The sequence below is a fragment of the Poecilia latipinna genome, unplaced genomic scaffold (assembly GCF_001443285.1).
Source record: "Poecilia latipinna isolate Pla-1442-1.1 unplaced genomic scaffold, P_latipinna-1.0 Scaffold111, whole genome shotgun sequence".
NCBI classification, from domain to species: domain Eukaryota; kingdom Metazoa; phylum Chordata; class Actinopteri; order Cyprinodontiformes; family Poeciliidae; genus Poecilia; species Poecilia latipinna.
In genome coordinates, this window is record NW_015112727.1 from 174,260 (window position 1) to 196,328 (window position 22,069).

At 38.2% G+C, this 22,069-nt stretch overlaps 1 protein-coding gene across 2 annotated transcripts in view; it reads right to left on the reverse strand.

Moving 5' to 3' along the window:
- The window catches only part of poln (polymerase (DNA directed) nu), a 50,611-nt gene that overhangs the window by 23,405 nt on the left and 5,137 nt on the right, over positions 1 to 22,069 (reverse strand). For both annotated transcript variants that reach the window (XM_015027944.1, XM_015027945.1), the window contains exons 2-18: positions 21,880 to 22,047; positions 21,506 to 21,590; positions 19,682 to 19,966; positions 18,948 to 19,606; positions 17,261 to 17,379; positions 14,882 to 15,655; positions 14,233 to 14,402; positions 13,988 to 14,100; positions 13,193 to 13,329; positions 12,109 to 12,177; positions 11,972 to 12,032; positions 11,705 to 11,769; positions 9,143 to 9,226; positions 8,884 to 8,979; positions 8,504 to 8,560; positions 8,242 to 8,298; positions 5,302 to 5,367 (exon numbers count right to left, since the gene is read on the reverse strand). In XM_015027944.1, coding sequence (XP_014883430.1) covers positions 5,302 to 5,367; positions 8,242 to 8,298; positions 8,504 to 8,560; positions 8,884 to 8,979; positions 9,143 to 9,226; positions 11,705 to 11,769; positions 11,972 to 12,032; positions 12,109 to 12,177; positions 13,193 to 13,329; positions 13,988 to 14,100; positions 14,233 to 14,402; positions 14,882 to 15,655; positions 17,261 to 17,379; positions 18,948 to 19,606; positions 19,682 to 19,966; positions 21,506 to 21,590; positions 21,880 to 22,012 — 3,030 coding nt within the window. In that variant the 5' untranslated portion in view covers positions 22,013 to 22,047. The remainder of the gene's footprint in view (positions 1 to 5,301; positions 5,368 to 8,241; positions 8,299 to 8,503; positions 8,561 to 8,883; positions 8,980 to 9,142; positions 9,227 to 11,704; positions 11,770 to 11,971; positions 12,033 to 12,108; positions 12,178 to 13,192; positions 13,330 to 13,987; positions 14,101 to 14,232; positions 14,403 to 14,881; positions 15,656 to 17,260; positions 17,380 to 18,947; positions 19,607 to 19,681; positions 19,967 to 21,505; positions 21,591 to 21,879; positions 22,048 to 22,069) is intronic.

Here is a 22,069-nt window from a genome sequence, read left to right on the forward strand (position 1 = left end):
AAAAACAAAAGATTTCTTCTACTCTTTTGAAATACCACTTATCTTATACTAACTAATCAAGAATTGTGCATTTGGTGAATTTGGACGTAAGGTGAAAATGTTTGTTCTTTTTTGTTATTTGTGGTAAATATAAAACAAGACATTCAACACAAAAGTAAAAATTAGATTTATACTTCGTGGCAGTTCGTTAGCAGAAAAAAAGCGCTCGTCTCTTGAGACCAAATTAATAAGTAATTTATAAACAAGAGTTTTTTGTTTATTAAAAACTGTTTTGAAATACTGATTATTTGCTTAGACATAAGAAATTTACATTTGGGTAATTTTGCAAAAGTAAAAATCTGATGTTTACTTTGTGGCACTTGGTTGCCAGAATCCTGCTCGTCTCTTAGCAACAGCTAACAACAACAAATATTGTTATTGTTCAAAGACGTAGGGTTTCTTCTGCTCTTTTGAAAAACTACTTATCTTGTGCTACTGAAGAATTGTGCATTTGGTGAATTTGGTAGAATAGAGAAAATGCTTGTTGTTTTTTTCTGTCGTTGGTTGTAAATATAAAGCAGACATTCAACTCAAAAGTAAAAATTTGATTTATACTTCGTGGCAGTTCGTTAGCAGAAAAAAACCCTCGTCTCTTAAGACCAAATTAATAAGTAATTATCAAACAAGAGTTTTTTTTTTTTAAATTTTGTAAAATTTACCAACAAGATGTTTACTTTGTGGCACTTCGCTACCAGAAAACTTGCTCATCTCTTAGCAACTGATTAACAACAAATATTGTTATTGTTCAAAAAAACATAAGATTTCTTCTGTTCTTTTGAAGACCAATTAAGCTAATCACTTTTTTTCCCAGAAGGTAGGAAAAACCAGAGCACCCATAGAAAACCTATGCATTTAGTTAAAAAGTGTGTCCATTTAAAGAGTGTCTCCAACAGTTAGTGAGGAAGAGACAAAGGTAAATTTAAAAGAAATCAATTGGCCTAATCACTTTTTTTCCTGAATGTCAGAAAAACCGGAGTACCCAGAGAAAAACTATGCATTTAGTTAAAAAGAAAGGACGTCCAGATTTCCCTCTCTCTAGCCACATGGTCCACTAGTTCCCAGATCAGATGAGAAACATAGTCCCTCCTTCGTGTCCTGGGTCTTCCCCCTTGCCCCTCTCCTGGTGGGACGTGCCTGAAAACGTACCTCATGATATGTTCTTGTCTTTAACCTCTGATGAGGGAACTTGACCGTTCTCTTCTACTGTGGCACTCCCACCAGGTTGGCCGCTATTTTTTCTCCGCTCAAATTCCCTGAGTAAAAGCTTCCTGACAGCCGGAGTGCAAGGCAGTCTCTGTTCTTCCCTATGTAATGCTATGGCAGGCCCCAATAATAGATGGCTTCCATGCTTTGCAAGGCATTTCAATGCTCTCCTATGCATTTCTATGGCAGGCCCCAATAATATAATATTTTGGTAATTTTAACTGGCCTCACACAGGAAAGGTAAAGAAAGTTATGTTTCTTGTACAGTGTCAATCTGTCACAGATTTCCACTTGTTTATCCTACAGCACCAATAATGCTCCAACATTCAGATATGAAACAGAGCAGCAGGTCAAAAACTGTTTCACTGTTTTAGTAAAACAAAAGGGGAGAGAATTGTGCAAATTTGTCAAAGATAAAAAAAAACCTAAAATGAAACAGTGGAATCCTTCTTAAACGACTGAGGGCAAGAATATTGAGCTTGTGACAGAAAATTAGCAGAAGGAGGAAGTTCAATCTAATTAGGTAACGTGTTTGTCTTCTTCGGATTCAAAGAATGAATAGGAGAAGGAAAAGGCAAAGAACTCCACAGAAAGTTATACAAATAATCATACAGCAGAAGAGACAGGCAAAGTTTTCGACTGCTAAAGAAACATATACTGAACCACCAAAATAGCAGACAAGAGATTAACATGTTAAAGGAAATGAAAAAGAAGTGCATATCACCAGCAGATATCGCCACCACTGTGAATCTCACAGACTGCATGGCATTTTCCATTTTTTAGATCAAAACATGAGCTAGCTCTGCGCAGACCTACTTCTTTCTCTGTTCAGCACAACAGATTTCTCACAGTGCTGCTTTTATGTCTCTTCTGCTTTTACTGCAGACTGGGATTACCTCGACTATATTCATAATAGATGAAAGTCACATCCCGTTTCAACTCTCCTCATTTTCATATTAGCATCTGAACTACATCTGTGAGTGGGGACTGACTGTACATCCTCTCTTTTTTAGTTTAACTCTTAAATTAACAGATTTTTTTTTCTGTTTTCCAAATAAAAACTAAAAACAATAAGCAGTTCTTCCTACTGCTTAGTGCTTTATTGAATTATACATACAAGGCTTTATGTTTATTCACAGTTGTGGTAGTTTCACATAGTATTTGTAGTAATTTAAAAACTACTACTCTATTTGAACCTTTTGTAATAATCAAATTAAGATCTAACAAGATCTTCTTAATCTTTCAAGAAAGACAGATCCTAGCATCCAATAATTCTCTACAATTTTTCTATTCACCTGCAAATGGTTTCTGTGTTAACACTTTCTGACTCAGGATTACGAAATAATTTTGTTCTTTAATTTAAAGGGATTGAACAAAAGAACATGACACGCTTTATACTTTGAGCTGCAAGTTGATCACTTTCAATTTGCCTCCTGTGATTACAGAGTGCAGAAAAGGGACTTTCAGCTGCTTCCATTCACACCTACAGTAAATGTCCTGCTTCGTTCCCTATAAAGTAAGCTACTCTGTGACAGTTGCTGAGAGAAATGGAAATGATGGTCACACCTAAGAGCATCAGAGTTGCAGTATTGGTTATAGCAGAAAAATTACATGTCCTTAAACATTACAAGAATTGTATTATTATTTTTTATTTTTTTTAAGTTTTGCCATAAGCCAGTATAGCCATATTTATCAGTGTGGTGACAGACTGGATTTGCCACAAACAGCTTTTAAATCCCTGGATAGGGTGCCATTGTTTTAGGTCTCCAAGTTACTGCCGTCATCGAACATTTTTCCTGCCTCCCACTTTCTTAGTGGGCAAATTGTCATAAATATTTGCTCTATAAACTCACATTTAAGCTAACTACTTTACTATCATTACATTCTTTCTGAGTGTCCTCTAGTCTTAAGCACTGATGCTCCATTCTGAACTGCCATTTTCTTTCTTTTGTTCTTTTTCTCATATTGCCGCCCTTTTTACCTTGAATTGAATGCAACTACCAGGGGCTCTGAACTTAAAATAAAAACAAAAACAAGTAAAAAAAAAAAAAAGAAAAAAGAAAAAAAAGAAAAAGAAAAGAGTCTTTAATTGAATCTGGTCACAGATAATTTAGCTGCACAACTGTTCTTTTTTATTATAGAATCAATTAGAAATCAAACCCCAACCCTCATGCCCCATGATCAAACTGACTTGCTCATATCAACACAGGTACACATAAATTACAGCACGCAAGCATTTAAGCAAATAACCTTAATGTGATGATCAATCAATTCCCATATTTGCGTTTGAGGAGAGATGAATCAGAGCGTTGTTGCACCCTAGCTCACCAGCAGCCACATCAATCATTTACTAGAAGCACAATCAATTCACTCTACACCTCCTTTGCTCACGACTCGCAAAGGGAGATTGGACAAGTCCAATAGCTTCGCACAGAAATAGATGTGTATTTCATTCAGATGAGAGCTAAAATACAAAGTGAAGGAACTAATGGACCCTGACACACGGGGAGTGTAGAAATGAGCTATCGATCGTCACATACCAGGCAGGAGTGGTCAGGCTTTATAGTGGAAGTAGAAAAGCTGTAGGGCCCGAGTCTGAGTCGTCTCTTGATATTCAGTACTGTGATAAAATATCGAGCGCCTACTTTTCTTAGTATTTTGTATCTCAGATGCTGGACTTTCCTTGCAATATCTTTAAAGTGGTTTAGAGTAACTCTTCTCTAAGCTGTTTGGAGATTTTTCAAAGTCCTACTTGAACTTTGACTTTTTTTGTTCTTTGTTCATTTCTTGCAATGCACTGTTTTCGGAGTATTTTGCTCTCATATGGGAAAGGCCGGTTTAAAAGGAATACAAGCCAATTTTTTTGGTGCTGGTGTGAGGGGCTTTTGTGCCGATCGCTGAAAACTGTTTGAAACTGTCAAAAATTGCAAAGATGTTTAAATAGGCTTGAAACTAATTAGTCTTTTATGGTAGCAGTGTAATTTAATGGGTAAATGAAAAGAAAAAGTCATCATTTACTAATTAAATTTCCCAGAGACTCTGATAATCTTAAACTTTTTAACTTAAATAGTTTAATTGTTAGGGATCCCAATAATTAAGGCACAGATGTTATGGTAAATATGGTAAACATTTTTTTCCGCAGTGAATAAATTCACTAAAAGATATAAAGCAAGGACCTTAAAATGTTCTGTGAGATTATGGTACTGCAACCAAAGCCGAATGTATTTTCAGGCTTTCTGCACATCTCTTCACGGATTACTAACATTTCTGGAGGGCTCTGCATGCAAATTTCTAAAATAATTTAGGAGGGTTGAGGGAGTAGGCAAGGTAAAGGAAAAGTCACCAACGCTGGAAATATTTTTCAAACTATTTAAAATTGTCACTTCTTTGAAGTATGTACAAGTCTATGTCTGCTCAAAGAATAATAATGAATTTTTCAACAGCACTGTTTCCCTGACTCCATAAAAAAGCATTTTAATGCAACACTGTTAGTCTGAATTATTCCCTTTCTGAAACACGCACACACATTTATGATTTTAAAACTTTCTGTTCTTGTCTGCATCACAGACACAGCTCACTGAAACCCTCAGCTTGTTATTGCTTATAGAAGCAAAAAACGTAAACTTCTGTCACCATATTTTGAACTGATTATTCAATAAAAAAAAAAATAGACGTTCAGAAACAAAATCTGAAAAGTTATTAAAAGCAGACAACAAAATTACATTTCCAGCGTACAAAATATTCCCTGCTTTATTTACATAATTGTTCAACAGTAACGATTTTCTTCTGTTATAAAAAATCAAAGACTTCAAGTAAACTTCATATTATTTAAATTCACAAAGTTTTATTTCGCCCTCATATTATTCTAACTGCAACATATATTTAAGCCATTTAATGTCTTAATATTAAGATATTTTCTTGTATATTCTGCAGGATCTTATAACTGCAATGCAAGAACTGCTGGCTGAGGTTCAGCACCATGGAAAGCTCCACTCAGTCGGACGACAACACATGAAGACAGAGACGAATCCTAAGAGACGCCATGTTTGCTGTACTTACAGGGTGTTTGGCTGATATTCTCCCGGTCACAGCACTCGTCTGGTGCCACGTAGAGGAAATGTAGTTCTGATGTGTTCAAACGGACACAAACATACACAAAATTAAGGTGATACTAATCAAATCAAACAGGAAGACATCTGATCCAGAACTGTCCCATGTAGCTTATTGCTTTCCAGTTGAAACTGAGAAGAACAGCTGAAGCCACCGTCAGTTTGTGGATTAGTGTGTTTTTGGCCATCGACCATGCCCAGTTTGAACAATTTGGAAATTGTAGATCCAGTTAGACAAAGAAGGAGAACTTCTAGCATAATAATGATCAAGTCTGCCGTTAAACACTTCAACGTTTTAGTACATAAATTGAAGAAAAGAAAAGATAATATTTGGACAAGACGCCTTGTCAAAAGACACATTATATATTTTGAGTAGTTTTGTTTGTTTCCACTTTCATTTCTTTCTAATTCCAGTTTAGGTTTGCCACTGCATGAAGCCATACATGTAACGGTCTGTGATTTGTATGCATCTCATTCTATGTTTTGTTTTTTTTTCTGTCCTGGGATTGCTGCCTGCTCTGGCTAAAAGACCACCAAATGAATCACTTTCACCATCAGCCAAACAGACAGCCTTTGCAGGTTCGACAACAGATTTGACAAACAAAATCTGTCGCTCCCATATGTGAGGTTTGACTGAGGCCCATGTGAAGCGACAGTCAGATGAAGAACTTTCCTGACAAATTAATACAACACTGGCAGGGAAAAGAGTGTGACAGCTTTGGGGAACTATCTCAGACATGGTGTTTCATTGCTTTGCTATTACAAATTGTCAGTGATAGAGTTCGTTCCAGTTTATTTAAGGAGGAGTTTGAAATTGTTTTATTGTTTCAGTGAAACTTAATTCGGGATGTGCACCCCATCTAACTTCAGGTCTATTTCTAAAATCCCCTTTCTTTCTAAGGTTTCTGTTAAAATGGCTTTTATAAAGGTGCAGACGTTTCTTGAGTGGGGAAGTGTTACTGAAAGGTTTCAGTCTGGCTTCAAAAACTACCACAGCACTGAAACTGTCCATTTTAAGTGATTTTTTCCATAATTTAATTCAACAGCTCACTCCATAAACTCAATAATTGTGGTGCTTTTAGACTTAGATGATGCTTTTGGCACCTGATGGCACAGCTGGAACACTGTGGGGCATTATAGGAACTGTTCTCGTTGAATTTGTCTAATTTTATTTATAAGAGCTTCTCAGCTCACACAGTCACATGTTTCAGAAGCTCCACCAGTTATATTCGGAGTTCCTCACAGCTCTATCCAAGGCCCTGTTTGTTTTAAATTATATATGTTTCATTCGAATAAATTCCTTCCCTTTGTTTGCCAATAATACCCCAATACACCAAAGCAATTTGGTACATTTGGGGGGGTTTTTTCAACAGTGATCATTCTAATTTTTTTCAACCTTCATTCAATTGCCTTAATATTAAAAAGTTGACAAATTTAAAGTTTATCGATTTTTGCATGTTTTTATATTCATACATTTAGATTATTGCAACCATGGTATGTGCTGCTGCACCACTGATTACAGGAACACGAGCATATAGATTCTTGAGTTGGCCTCACTCCACTTCATGTTTATAGGACTTTATAGGTTCTTCCTGTTACGGTCACTGACCTCTAGGGGCTCTCTTCATGAGAGAGCTCTCTTGTTTTGTGTTCCAGTTTTACCTGGCTGCCACAGGTGGGAAGTGTTGGGGCTCGTCAGCCACCCTACAAAAAGCAGCAAGCTGCAGATGCCAGGCCCCTTCTTTTGTTGTCCTGGGCCTTGACCTGTGTGGGAACTGACTGTGTGTGGAAACTGAACTGAGTTTGCTGTGAGCATCTTTGTGACCAATTGTCCAAGACGTGTTTTTGTTCAGAGGTGGAAGCTGGTAGGGGTTCTCTGCCATTTTTTTTTTGTGAACTGTTTTCTCCTGTTTTTTGGTTAGTAAGGGAGTTTAGGTTTTGCATTTTCCTTTAGTTCTTTTTTAGAAAGTGGTTGTTTTATTTTATAGTTATAAGGGGTGTTTTGTTTATTATTTTGGCCTTGGATACCTTGAAACATTAAGCTCCCCTGTGTGTTTTTTTGTCTCCTGCAGTTGTTGTTTTATCAGGATTGTAAAATAAATTATACTTTTGTTACTCATCAACTGTTCGGATTACTTTTTCGTTTTATGTTTAAGCCCAGTGCCAGAATTTACTTTAGGGATTTTAGGGTGGGGTTGTAACACTTCCAGACAACATCTTATTTCACGGATCAGTTAAAACATGTTACAGTAACATAAACATTGAGGGGAAATAACAAATTGCGTTTAGAAGTCTCTAGATCCAAACAGGGAAGCAGAGGTAGCTGCTCCTTCTCGGGTTGCTGCTTCTAAATTATGCAGGAATTTAGCAATCCATAAAAAATGCTGGCCCTTAGCTTTAGACTCCAACAGAGCATTACATCGTAATTTTATCACTCTATTTTATTATGTTCTACAGAAGGAATTTACCACTGTGCTATGTTAGTTTTAATTGTATTTGTATTACCTTCAGTGTTTTATTTTACTGTTCTTATGAGCTTATTTTTTACTGCTCTTGGTTTCTATTGCATCTTGTTATGCAGCCATTTAGGGAAACTTTGTTTATAAAGTGCTGTAGATAAAGCTGACATAGAGATAAATGCTATGAGACAAGTCGACAGCATTACAGTTACCACATCATTATAACGATGGAGGCCTAATCCTTTAAAAGTTAGGAAAGATTTTTCAAGTAATATTCAAATACAAGCATTGGAACTTCCAAAAAGTTAAGATTTATTCCTTCTTTCTTTTTTGCATAAAAGTGAGCAAATAACTTTGCAATTGTTTTTTTCATAGCCATAAATGTTGTGACATTGAACAGTTTTGCCACATGAAACCAGCGGTTGCCTCACCTTGCTCTTCATGCACGACAAAATCCCATCAACAAACGTGGACTTGATCTTGTGGACCTGGAGGAAACAATGCAAGAACCTGTTAGGAACAACCAAAACAAAAATGCTCCACTGCTGCACAGTTTATGCATTCACTTTGTTTAAGAAATGAGATAGGGTCAGGTGGATCCTCTGACAGAGTTGGGTAAGTAAAATATCAATACTACGAATTCAAAATTTGAAAAGAATGGGCACTACTGTAAAGTTTATTAACACAGCAGACCTGTCGGTAGTCCAGGATGATTTTTGGCAGAGGATGAAGGTCCTGGAGCTGTAGCAACTGCAACAAGAATCTCATAATTATTGAACTTCAAAAGTAGTTTTTGTCGTGAATCTGCTTGTGTTTCTGGTTTTACGTATCACTTTTTTTGCTCTAATTCTATGTATTGAAGTCCTGTAACTATAGGAGATATTTTATAAATAACTGTGCTGGAGTGATTTATACTGTATATTTTAGATGTTCGCTATCTTTGCTCTTTATGATGCATGTGCATGAAAATATGTATTCATATAGCAATAATAAGTTAGCCTAAGGTTTCATGAATTAGCAAAGACATGCAGTTTAAACTGACATTACTGTGTGTGTTTGTGTGTTTCCTGTACCGCTGCCTCTGATGTTGACTGTTGTTGTTTGTTGACGGTCTTGGGAAGCTTCTTGTTCTCGCAGCGCTCCTGCAAGCGCAGCTTCTCAAACAGTACCTTCAAATATTGCGTATTGAAAGTAAAATACACATACAAGACACAGCTCACAGAAAAGTCGTGCAGATTTTAACTCTACCCTTTTGATGTTTTTTTTTAGGACCTTACGCTAATGAATCAGTTTGCAAAGCTTTCTGCAAACTGAAGTCCAATTTTAACTTACTGTTCGTAGCTGAGCGCTGCTGGTCACCAAGAATATTTCCCCAGCTGCTTTGTGGGCCTCTTGCTCCAGCTGCTTCATTTTAGTCTGCCAGAAACATAAACATTTTTAGTGAAAAGAAAACGCGCACACACACACAAAAAAAATCAATGCATAATTTTGTTTTAGCTGAAAAGTTTTGTTTAATCATTCCATGAATATAAAGGTTTTTGTACATTTTTCTCTGATATAGGCTCACCTACAGAGCCACAATTTTAAGTTTTACAAGATGTAGGAAATCCATTTCATCTGACCAGGAACTGAACCCTAAGGTAAAATTTAGGAGAATATTTCACAGAAATATATTTATTTACTTATTTAATATGAACTCAAACAGCTGGATTTAAAGTTGTTTAAATATTATTCCTCAACATATTGTGTGGCGGTTACAGACAGCAGCTTTTTGCTTAAGCTCTTCAAAGGCACAAAATAGACCAGAAAAAGTATAAAAAGCAAAAGGGATGACCACATGAGAAACAAGACAGCACAGAGAAAATAACAGATTTGAGTGTTAAAGGAAGTGGGGCACTGTCAGGGAACATAATGTGTTGGGACCTATTTTTAAGAAAAAAGTGAGAGGAATCATCTGAACAAAGCAGACAAAAAGTATAAGAATGAAAGACAATCTCCACACACATATCAAATGCCATTTGAAGCAATAAAACTGAAAAAGAGACGGGTAAGAAAGGACAACAAGCAGGAAGAGCAGATAAGAGGATGGATGGTTCCATCTTTTAGAGAACAGGAAATGGTCTAAAAATCTAAACATTTTTATATCAAACTTTGTCTTTCCACATATTTTCAAACATAGAAAAAACTAAGAGTTAATACCAAACTTTTCCAGATTCTGTAAGAACCCTGGGGGTTGACAAACAAAGGATGCAAACATGGAGAAATGCAGAGGCTAACAATGAAAGGGCAAAATGAGGCTAGCTGGCAAACATCCACCCAAACTCCAGAAACTGGACTTTTTCTCTCCGTCTCTCTCGTTGCCTGCAGCAGGTTCCAGACTGCCTCATCAATATTAGATGCTAGCCCTTTAGATATTACAGGCTTGGAGGAGATATGTGTGCCAACCGTGAATCACTGCTTTTATGTTCTGTCAAAATGCAGAGTTTTTTCCCCTTTTGATCCTGATCAACTAGAAATTAAAAGGATCTACACTGTGATCTGAACAGCTCAGTCAAAAAGCGAAGGGCTCTTTCAGTGACACCCGTCTTGCTGAATTTTAGTGATGCTGTCTTGCAAAACAAAACACCAGGTGAGCATGTCTGCGAGACACGCCCTGACAGAACAGAGACTTGATGTTCAGACAGGTGAACCTGACAGCTCAGACAGAAAACCCAAAACGACAGTGTGGGGACACACCTGACTGCATTCACCGTTACTGAATACTGTAAAGAGACAAGCGAACACTCAGCTGGGAACTTCTGTGTCTCTGCCAGTGTGTGTGTGCGATGTTCTTTCATGCAACACAGCCTCTTAAAAGAGAAAGAAAATCAGGACCATCGAGTCTATTTATAGTCCTAGTAGCCAAGATACCAAGACTGTCTCCACAACAACTCCCCTGCTGGTGCTTCCAACAGATGTGAATGAGTTTAAGGGCATATGTTTGATTCTGCGCCTGAAAAAAAAAAAAAAAAGTCTGCAGGGATCTGAATCTACAACATCAATCAGTGTCTTTTTCAGACTGTGATAAATTGCATATAGTCTCCAGACTTCATTTTTATTTCTGAGGAATAAAACAATCCCAGAAGACGTTCACCTCCAACAGAAGAAGGAAAGCCAAAAATGTATTCCTTCCCTTTGTCAGATTTAACATTTTTCCACTTTGCACTCCGGAGGTCTCACTGTTTAACCTTCCTTTGATGCCTGCTATCTCCCACACTGTGCTTCTGTAGCCAAAACTTCACCCAGAATGATGCAGCAAAAAAAACAAACACATTTAAAGGGCAATAATCATCAAAGGTCATAAACTAAACAGAGAAAATCTTAAAAGCATAAATCATACATAACCCACAACCACAACTGTTCTTTAAAGCAGATTCATCATTTTGATGCTCCCTACATACGTAACATTAGGTGGCATAGTAAACTCAGGAAGAATCGCATTGTTTTGTCTCTTAAGTAGCGATTCTAGCTAGCTTGAGTCACACAACACCTCTGACATGTAACTTTGTCAACAACAACAATATATTTAATGCCACTTGGACTGACAAATATTAATTTCACCCTCACTTTCAAATTCAAAACCACTGTTCTAAAGAGTGTGTGGCAGGCTTTCATTTTTTTTAAACATCGTTAAACAAATTGATTTCAACTTATAAGCTTTCTTTTCCCAGTGTTGGAGCCAAATGGTTGACAGATTGTTTTCTAGTGTAACCACAGCTTAAAAAGGTATACTTTTTAAAATTGCTGCCATTGAGTGGAAAATATTTGTTTATACTACACTGATCTGTTCCAGTGTTGTTGTGGGATACTGCTAAAATCTCCTGTGAAACATTTCAAAGATTGAATCCACTTTACCCCAAGCAGGTCTGAAGTTCTCTTAAGTGCTCCTTTGTCCACATAGATGCAGTGGCTTTCCATGACTGAAATGCAATATACATGTTCTGACACTCAAGACTTGAAAATAAGAGTAATAATTAGACAATAAGGCTATCTACTGGTAATAACAGTCTCATAATCTTATATAAAATCTTACTAATATGGGGATTAAAACAAAAAAAGTCATAAAAATGTATCTTAAATCAAGATTTTGTTGCTTTTTCAGAAACTAACAATAGTGTTTACCAGCAAGAACAGTGATCATTCTCAGCTCTATTTCTGAGTAGAGTTCCCACAAGCCATGGCTCTGAAAATTCAATCAGTCAGGCAGGTTAATAGTGTCATTTCACACGTAGTTAATTAAAGCCGTGTGTACAACCAACCTGTAGTTTAGAGCATAAAGCCAGATGAAGGTCAAAGAGCCAATAGAGACTTGAGATGATCTGAGAGGCCTAAACAAAAGAGAGCAGACAGGTGAATAGAGGAAGATAGCAGAGAAGAGAAACAGTATTACTCAACATTATGATGTTTTTGTGAATTTACATCCGCAAAAACACCATGTAATGGTATGGAAATTAAAAGAGCAACACCCACTTTAATTAACGCAACACTCATTTAAAACTACATTTCATTAACCAACCAAGATTAGACTGTTGCGCTTGTGTTGCTCTGAAGAGCAGAAGGGCAAAAGGGGAACACATTCTGCAATTTAAGTATACATAAAAACACTTTAAAAAGCACAACGTAATGTTGCCTACACTTTTTAGCTGACGTTTATGTTAAAACATTAAAAATAAAAAAACAAATTGGATTAGAAACAAAGGCAGAAAGGAGGGCCACATATAATGTTTTCTCTATCCGTGTTAAAATGGTTTTATCCTAGGTGTTTATTAGTTTGGTAAAGAGGCCATTATGTCTGTGTGTCGCTGCCTTAATTACTCTCTATTTCAATCAAGCTCTGGGATAATTAAACCTAAACTGAAAATGCATCCAAACATCCCCAAAATGTTTCATGAGGTTGTTCTTTAAAATTCAGATTCTACACTCTGGGTTCAGTAAACTCAACAAACTTACTAAAACATTCATCTTTTGTGTTTGTTGTACCTCTATAAATGAAATCTCTGTCGTTCTAGGACCTCTGCAATGCTCTGATACATTTAAGTTTTTATGTTCGTCTTTTTCCCAGCCAGATGATCCATAATTAACAGTAAAGAATGGAGTCAGTATGTTTTTCAGGTTAGCTAATGTCACTTTGACCTTCAGATCCCTCATAAATCCAAAAAGTTAGATTTATCTTGATCCAAATGTTCCACTTTAAGACAAGTGCAGTACACATTTTAGTGAGAAGTACTGTCTCTGAATGGAAACATAGCATAAACAAGATCCTCTGACAGTTCCAGAAGTACAGTGCAGTGACTTTCAACCACTTGCTGTGCTCAGAAGCTAATTAAGTGACATTTGGCTAACCTTGTCAGGACTCAGGGAAGGTGTTGCACGTGGCTTTTTGCAGTGTTTATTAAGCAGGTCTTTGAAGCAGGAGGAGGGATCAGAGGGATCCAGCAGCCACCCTGAAACCTGTGGATCTTGGATCTGACAACCTGCCACTGCAAACAGTAAAAATGAAAGCACAAAGAAAAGAACATCACACGGCGTAGGCCAATATGAAAAGAGATTGGTAGAATTAACTGAATAGGCCTCGTCTAGAAAGGGTTGGCTAAGTGTTTGGAGAACTATTACAGAAACAGCCTGAGTTTGTTCCATTCAAAGGAAGCAAAATGTATTATGCAGCCACAATATGTGATGTCATTTAATTTACATTGAAAGAACCAATGTTATGTTGGACAAAAATAATTGAAGTAAAATGATTATAAATAAATAGGAAAATAAAAAAATAGGAAATAAAATAGGAAACTACCAAGGAAAACAAAAGACAAATAAATAAAGAGTCACTTCATCTGTCTGCTATAATGTAAGCAGCTGTTTGTATTTGTTTAAACTCCAACTAGTCATCCTCCTATAGCTCAAATCTCTCTGTAGGAGGACAAGATGTGCTCCTTATAAGGTGCGCTCAGAAGTAAATATATGTCACTTAAAAGCTGATGTTCATTTTTTCTGAAAATTCTTCCAAACATCATCATAAACTTTAACAAGCCTATACGTGTGAAGATACACAACGATCCCTGAAGGCAGCTGAAGCTGAAAACGAACGCACAAGTTGTGGTGTGAGAAGAGTGTGAAGATGCGTCATCTCAAGAGCTATACCTCGTTTCCAGCTTAGATCCTGCTTGTATACCAGCAGAACTGTACGAAGAAAATCCTTGGCTTTGTAGCAAACCACCAGTTTAGACCTTGACAGCACACATAGTATCATATCTCTGTGGCACACAATTATAAAGACACTTTTAGGACTTCATCATGTTTATGAAAGATGCAAACTAATCGAGATTTACAGCGAAGCTGTTTGTCGTACAAAGGCTTCTCTCATACATACAGACAGACAGACAGACCTGGTAAAAGACTGCTGAGTGTGCTGAAGTTGCTGTTGTGCCCACGGAGGGTTGTGCTCTAGTTTTAAGTAGACCAGGCTGTCATTCGGCCCCAGTGACCAACAAGGTGTGGCGCAGCAAAGATTATTCTTCATCAGCACAAGGAGGCCGCACACTGCTGGGGCGAGCTTCTATGTCAGGAATCAGAAAAGAGCATGTCAAACAGAACAGCAGGCATGTGTCAAAAAGGCTTTAAAACAAATTATTGTACTGGTAAGACCAGGTGTTTAACTTTTAAAAACAAGTAATAAACACATTTCTGGGATTTTACTGAGTTTCTAGTTGGAGAAATGAACAGAATAGTCCCTCTCCCTGAAGTTGGAACTTAAAGGTGGAAATCCAGTTTGACTGCCTTTTTATTTATGAATTTGCCTTATCCATTTGTTAAAAGAAATCCTTAAGTTGACACGTAACTGTGATGACTAAAGTTACAAAATGCAGAGAAATGCATTGTATTAACAGCAGTTACTCTGACTGCTTTAATACATTGACTCATATTGAATTTAACCAAATAGAGCAAAAAACTCAAGCCAATTATATGTAACGCTAATGTTCAGGACCAGTGACCTACCTTGCAATCTCAGCGTACAGGCCACTAGAGTCCACTCACCTGTTCATGGTCTAACTGGGTTGCTCCATCCTGAAACATCATGGTTAGCACCACCGCCTCCGCCTGCCCAGCCTGCTGCAGCATCTCCACTCTCTCCTCTGGGTTCAGCCTCCCAGAATCCTTTATTCTGCCATCAGATGTCAGGCTTGTAGGTTGTAAGCCAGCTTTGGAGTGAGCTTGTAGCTCACTAGTCGTAACCACGTCATGAAAACCTTTTAGACCAACGATGGCTGGATCAATCCTCAATTTGGCCAACCTGTGTTTGCATAGTTTTGCAAAGAGCTTCTGTTTGGGCCCAATCGTTCCCATTTCATTGGAGGACTTTTCCAGTTTGCTCTGACTAATGGGCCCAGTTTGCTCCAGAACATGCGATTGTTTAGGGATTTTAAACCTAACATCCGTCTTCGGAGTGATTTTAACCTGCTGTTCTTCTGATGATGTTGGGCATCCAGAAATGGATGGTTGAAGTCTGATTTTCTTCACCTTGCCGACGCCTCCTTCCACCACTGTCTGTGGTGAGGAATGAGGCAGTTCCCACTTTGGAGGGCAACTTTTTTTGTGGCTCTTGAGGGATAGATTTACACATTGATGCTGGAAAACCTCACATCTTCTTTTTTGGGGAAAGGATGGAGGATGATGCGAGTGAATCCCAGAAGTCTGTTGTTTTGTGTATAGTTCTTTGTCAAGTGATGTTGTATTCGTGATCAAGTCCTGGGGCAAGGAGGAGTTTTGTGACCTTTCCGGGATCAGGACCACGTCTGATTTTCTCTTGGTCTTCACCAAAGATGAGCAGAAAACAGTAAAAGAAAGCAAAGCACAAAAAAAACAAAAAACAGAATGAGTGTTTATGAAGATCTTATATGTTGCACAAAGAATATCCACAAAGAATGAAGAATAAAGACACTTTATAGATGAACATATAGTACTTTGCAAAAATATGAAAACCATTGGAACCTGTTCACATTTTATTAAGTCCACAAATGTTAATATCTTTGATGCACAAAAACAGCACATTATGGTGAAATGGGAGTAAATTGTTCATGCCTTTCAATAATTTTTAACAAGTAATCACAAAAAAAAAGCATATTTGCATTCATCCTGAAATAGATAAAATGCAGTGTCATCCATTGTCTTCAGATGTTACCTAACTAAGGAAGGGTAAAAAAAAAAATGAATGTGGGACTCAGCCCTCAGCACTGCTTCCCAGACTGAAAGTCAGACAGCGTAGATGTTGTTCGTCTGAGAAGTCTGCCTGAAGCTGGGACAGGGTCACGAGGTCACCTTCATACACAACACCAAACCCCATCTGTTCCCACTTTTTTTTTTTCAGGAAAAGTTTGCTTTTCCTGTTTTGTTAGTTAAATTACATGATTCAATATTGTGATTGTTGCAGTAGTAAGGAGTTAATTACAGAAGCTTCCTGATAATAAATTACAATTAATTATTCGTATAAAGTCTCTAAAATTCTCCAAGAGACATAAAAGAGATGTGATGACTTTCGGAGAATATAATGAGCAAGTGGATGAAGGTGCAAAATTCTGTACGGTTGTCAGCAAAAGTGTTCGGTGGACAGGCATTCCTGTGAATCAGCTCCCTGAGGAGAATCTTCCTGATTTCCCTGTAAACACAGCCCGTTTTCCTGCTGACAAAGTCATGAACCTCCCCCGGGTGCTGTGCTACAGGATATAGATAGAAAACCAAGGCAGGCCATGGCCCGTAGCCGAGCGCCAGGCGAACGAAGCTGTGAGAGAGTGAATGAGAAGAGAGGGAGAGAACATCCTCTGCTGCTTGTACCAATACAGTATCGCCTTGCACCTCTTTCTGTAATCTCCTTCCTCCCTCCATCTTTTCCACCCACTCCCACGTCTTTGATCCACCGATTTATCTGTAGAGCCACATAAGCCCCACCCTTTTATAAGGACTTTGTAGTCCTTATCACAAAGGACAACAGCACCAAATAACGTTGGGGCAGCTTTTCAAGAACTTTTGGTGAACTTTTACAGCTTAGCAAAGAGCCTTCAGTTGTCTGTGTGCTGAAACACTTCCTCTACTTCCCAATTTCATGCTAGACAGATTAATTTGTCAGTGTGTGAAGACACAGAGACCTAATCCCCTGCTGAAAGCAGCGATTAAAATTTAAGGACTTCTTGGATGCCTGCAGTAACAGTAACAAGTGTCTCCAGAACATGGATTAAGAGGCAGAGGTAGTGGTTGAGTAAGTCTCTACGAAAAAGGTGAGAAAGTCCCTAATAAACTGCTTTTCGCCTTATTTTCCCAAACTGAAAGTTTTCACTAGGAATTTCAGCACCTGATTAAAAAAAGCATTTTCATCAAATTTTGCATCGTCTCAGATTTCTGTTTTGTTCCACTGAGACTCACCTGCAGATCGCCATGAGGTTGCTGGTTGTCGGGACAATCAAGAGGTCTGAACTCTGACCCAAGCGGCTCGAACTCCATGGAAAGCGTTGGTACAAGACATCGCTCACCATCCGAGCCCTCTGGAAGAAGGCGAGTGACAGCGTTTTTAAAAAATCAGATCATCACTTCTCTTGCACATCATGAATCAATAAATCTATTCTCTTGTGCAAGCGTATTTTTTAGTAAGCATGTACGAGGCCATAGACAGCCGAATGCGTCAGCACAGTGCGACAGAGGGCGCTCTGCCAGGATTATATCAACCTGCTTGCTGCTGATGGGGAATCTATGCATGAGTTTGTGTGTCTGTTGATTCAGCACTGTCTGTGCATCTTAGACTCAAGCTCCTTCATGCAGCTGAAAACTGAGTGAGCACAACATTATGTCAGAGATGTTTCCCCAGCACTGACATGCCATCGCTGCCACTCAGCAGAATGGAAGATGGCGGAGTTGCAGTGATGTTTGAGTTCAAATGTTTTTGTATTTCTCTCCAACATCTCCCTCAAACTTTATTATTATTACTAAAGCTGGTTAGCACTGTTGCCTTAAAGTAAGATGATACTGGTCCCAGCTTGAGCTTTTCCAGTGTGTAGTTTGCATGTTCTCCTGGTGCATGCGTGGGTTGTCTCTCTTCGTTTCCTCCCACAGTCCAAAAACACTATTATTGGCTTGATTGGTTGCTCTACAATACAGGATGAATAAGAAAAATTGATAAGGCACTTCTTAATGCGCCATCTACTTCCTTCTTGTTTAGTCTGCAAACGTAGAGCAAAATAAACGAGCATCTTAATGTTCAATCAATTTTTAGTTCATTTCTATTTGCAAATTTAAAGTACATTTAAATTCTCTTTCTTTGCCAACAAAGTAAAAACTTTTACTTTTCCCAGGGCTCCAGCACATTTTCCTTGTTACAATTTTGTACTTTGCGGGATTCATATTTCCAGAATTCTCAGTTCAATTATAGCAACAAAAACAAGAAAATAAACACAATTTTTAAAAAGGTCAGTCTTTAAACATGGAAGTAGCAAAAACCACAGATAGATTAATTGGATGGATGAACTTTTAAATAATGGTTTTGCTGATACAGTCTAAGAATAACATTTTTTTTCATTTTCTGTTTTCTGTACGTATCAAAACCTAGACAATACAAAACAAAATTCAATACGTTTCCAGACTACACAGACTATATTCTACATTATTCACAGTCCAATGTAAAACTAGCCATATTTTTTATGAATTTCCCTACTGTGGGATATGAAAAAATATTTTTATGCCATTAACTTCGAGCTCCAAATTGCATTTTTAAGATTCTGTTCCCTCCCAAAAAGTAGGATCAAAACTTTATCCATACTATATAAATATTTAATTCTTGCAGTGCCTAATTGAACCAAACATATTCTCAGTTGAATTTTTATGGTAATGTGCTATATTTTTCATATGTGGATGAAAGCATGCATTTACAGAAGGACTGTAGCACCCTCTGGTGGTGACCAGCATATGTAAAATTATTCAATACTCAGGAATAAATGGATGATGACTCGTCTATTTAAGATGCTACTAAGCATGATTTTATAGAAATGTAAATACATAGAGGAAACTGAAAACGGAAAATTAAACAATAAATGACGAATAAGAACGCAAGAAAACTCACCTGCAGATTTAGGCAGAACTCTAACTTCCTCTAACTTCTGCACATTTGTGTTTATTCTGTGTGAATCTGTGTCTTTAGTAGCAAAGCAGTTCAGCAGCTTGTGTTCAATGTTTCCCTCATAGTCTGTTTCTGTCCTGCTTTCCACCGCCACGGCTACCAGGCCGAACCGTTCCAGGTCGTGAGCACTATTGTCCTCCAGGATAAATGTAGTGGCTTCAGACTGAACTAGTGGTCCCTCTGAGAGTCTCCTCTCCGCTGTATCAGCCACCGTCTGGCCCACGTCTTTTGTTACAAAGTCAATGGGAGGCAAGTGGCCCCTTTTAGTTTCAGTTGTGTTCAGCTCTGATTGCTGATGTTTATCTACACCACCGGCAGCCTCTTCTGAGAGGTTAGACACACTCTCTATCCACTTTACTCTCGTGCCTGGAAGTTCAAGGCTCTCTGCCTCATCGGCACCAACATCCCAGATAGCTTCGTCTTCGTTATGTGCACTTGATGAGTTCACTGTCTCTTTACGTTCGTCAGAGAAGGGTAATAGCGTGTGACAAGCTGCAGAATGAGAATCAGGCTGCTCTGTTGTCGAGGGAAACGTTTCATCGGGGCCTTCGACGTCTTTGAATTGACTGAGCATGAAAGCTGGCTTTAATATACCTGCAGATCTTTGGGAGACAAAAAACAATTGGCATGGAGATTTGAGCGTTGCAACTGTATGGTTCACTTTCTCTGCTTCTTACCTGTTGCAGGGGGAAGTTTGTTGATCAGACAGACAGTTTGGTAGTTGGAGAGGAAAGGAAAATGTGTTGTGTTGGTAGGAGGATGATTCTGTCTCCTGAGAGGATGACACCACCTGTCTGTGCAAGTGAGCCGGGGGGTCTGGGCACGATCTGTGGGAGATCTGTGTCTGGAAACGCTGGTGAAAGGGGAACGCCTGAGGAGTTTTCTTCTGGAGAGAGGCCTGAACATTGGCAGGAGTCTGACGACTCTGTGTCTCGTTGGTAGAGTTATGGTCACAGATAGGCCTGGATCGCAGCAACACAGAAGAATATTTGTAGGTCTTCTAACATTGTGCGTTATCACAATACTACACAGCAATATAACTTATCTATGAACCCTAGTTATGACATAATAGGGCCGGTAAAAAGTGCTGAGCTTTCCCAACGACAATCTTCAATATATTTTATTCAGATTTGAGGTGTTAGATCAATGCAAAGAAGTATATCTTCGTGAAGCTTAAAGAAAATGATGTGATTTTTATCAGCCATTTGATTCAGGTGTGTTAAGAGAAGAAATACATCTAAAAGTAACAGGATTGCAGCTCTCGAGGATTGCAGTAGGGCACCTCTAGGAGGAACCCCATTCTGTCAGATATGATCCACATCTCATCACCATAGGAACATAGATAGACCAATAAATCGAGCTGTGCTTTTTGACAAACAAGTGAATGAATTACTGTAGTCTGTCTTCTTCTCCATCCTGCTATCACTTTGATGCCTCTTGATAAAATCCAGAGCAACTTTGTTCTTTAATTAGACACCAGAATCCAGCTCTGTATATTTTAATATCAGTATAAATGCAGGTGTTCTGTGAAGAGACTTCAGGCTGTTGTATCTCATAGTGCTCTGTTCAATACATCATCTGAAAATGGAAAGAGTGGCATAGCTGCAAACTTACCAGGACCTGGCCCCAACAATAATTTTTATCAGATCAGGATAAAATTGATATTGGCCTTCATATAAAATGCTGTGTTTGAAAATACAGCACACCAGCCCCACATGATGAAGCTTGATGATGTGGAATGTTTTTCATCTTAGTAGAAAAACCTGAGACTACCCAAAAGGTTTTCCTTTCCAACAAGAAAATGATCCTAGATATACAGCCAGAGCTACAATGCAAAGGTCTAAATCAAAGCATGTTAAAGTGTGAAAATGGAAAAGTCCAGACATAAACCCAGCTGACAAGTCTTGAAATTTGTTGTATAGTCACAAATGCTCTCTGTCCTCTCTAGTATGTCACAAAGAAGAATCTGTGTAAATGATGGACCAAGATGTGCAAACCTAGTTAAAACATACAATAACATGCAGCTACTTGTTGCAAACAGTAAATCTAACAGAATTGAGAAAAGAGGCTACAAATGTTCACCACACTACTTCTTTTTACTCACACATTTTGAAAATATTTTCTTTCCTTCCACTTCACAGGAAGACACTACTTTATGTTGTTCTATTAAATAAAATCTAGGTTGGTGACGCAGCAAAAAAAAAAAAAAAAAACTACCCATCATGACTTTGCAATATTTGAGCTCTATATTGACATTGGACATGGTATGAAAAGAGTTGATAGCAGTTATCACTGAACTTTGGTCTAGCTAAGTATTTTATGGTCAACAATGAGTAATCTAATGGGCTCTAGTAGTTTATGTTTCTCATATGCAGCCAGGTTCTGCTCTGCTGAGTCATGGCCGGATTACCCAAAGGCCATCTTTTTAGAGAGGTGCAGACTAATAAAATATATTTATTTATGTTTATATTTGTCAAGAGACACAATTTAATCTGACTTACCAACAGGAGAAAGTGTCTTTACTTTCCGACTGACTGCAGCTGCTTGGAGTCCATGACTCCACATGGGTGTAATTACACCTTTCCACTAACATAAAAACACAGAGTAAGCAAATCCAAATACATAACAGTTTATGACTTGTATGTAGGTCAGAATGAGCAAAAGCATTTCTGTACTGATTATGCAGTTGCCTTGTTTCATCACAAACGTCTACAAAATGTACAAGTGGGATGACTTGTCAAATAATGATGGTGCTTCAAGTACTAGTAATCATATGTGGGCTAAAACATCAAACAAAAAGTTATGGCAGGGACTCGAAATGGATAGAAAATGTTATTTGCACACCAACTTAATGCTAATTTCTACTCTGACTGACTTTGCCTGCGACTGCTGGAGGAGTGGAGATTGCCCCTGTGCTGATCCTGATTCTCGGCCCGTAGAGCTGCCAGGATCTTCAGGGCTGCCTGGGAGAGTGGACCAGCGTACAACCTGCTGCTCGACTGCTCCATCTCCTCCCTACAGCGTCTGCTTCCTGTGGCTGTAGCTTTTACAGGGCAAAAAGGACA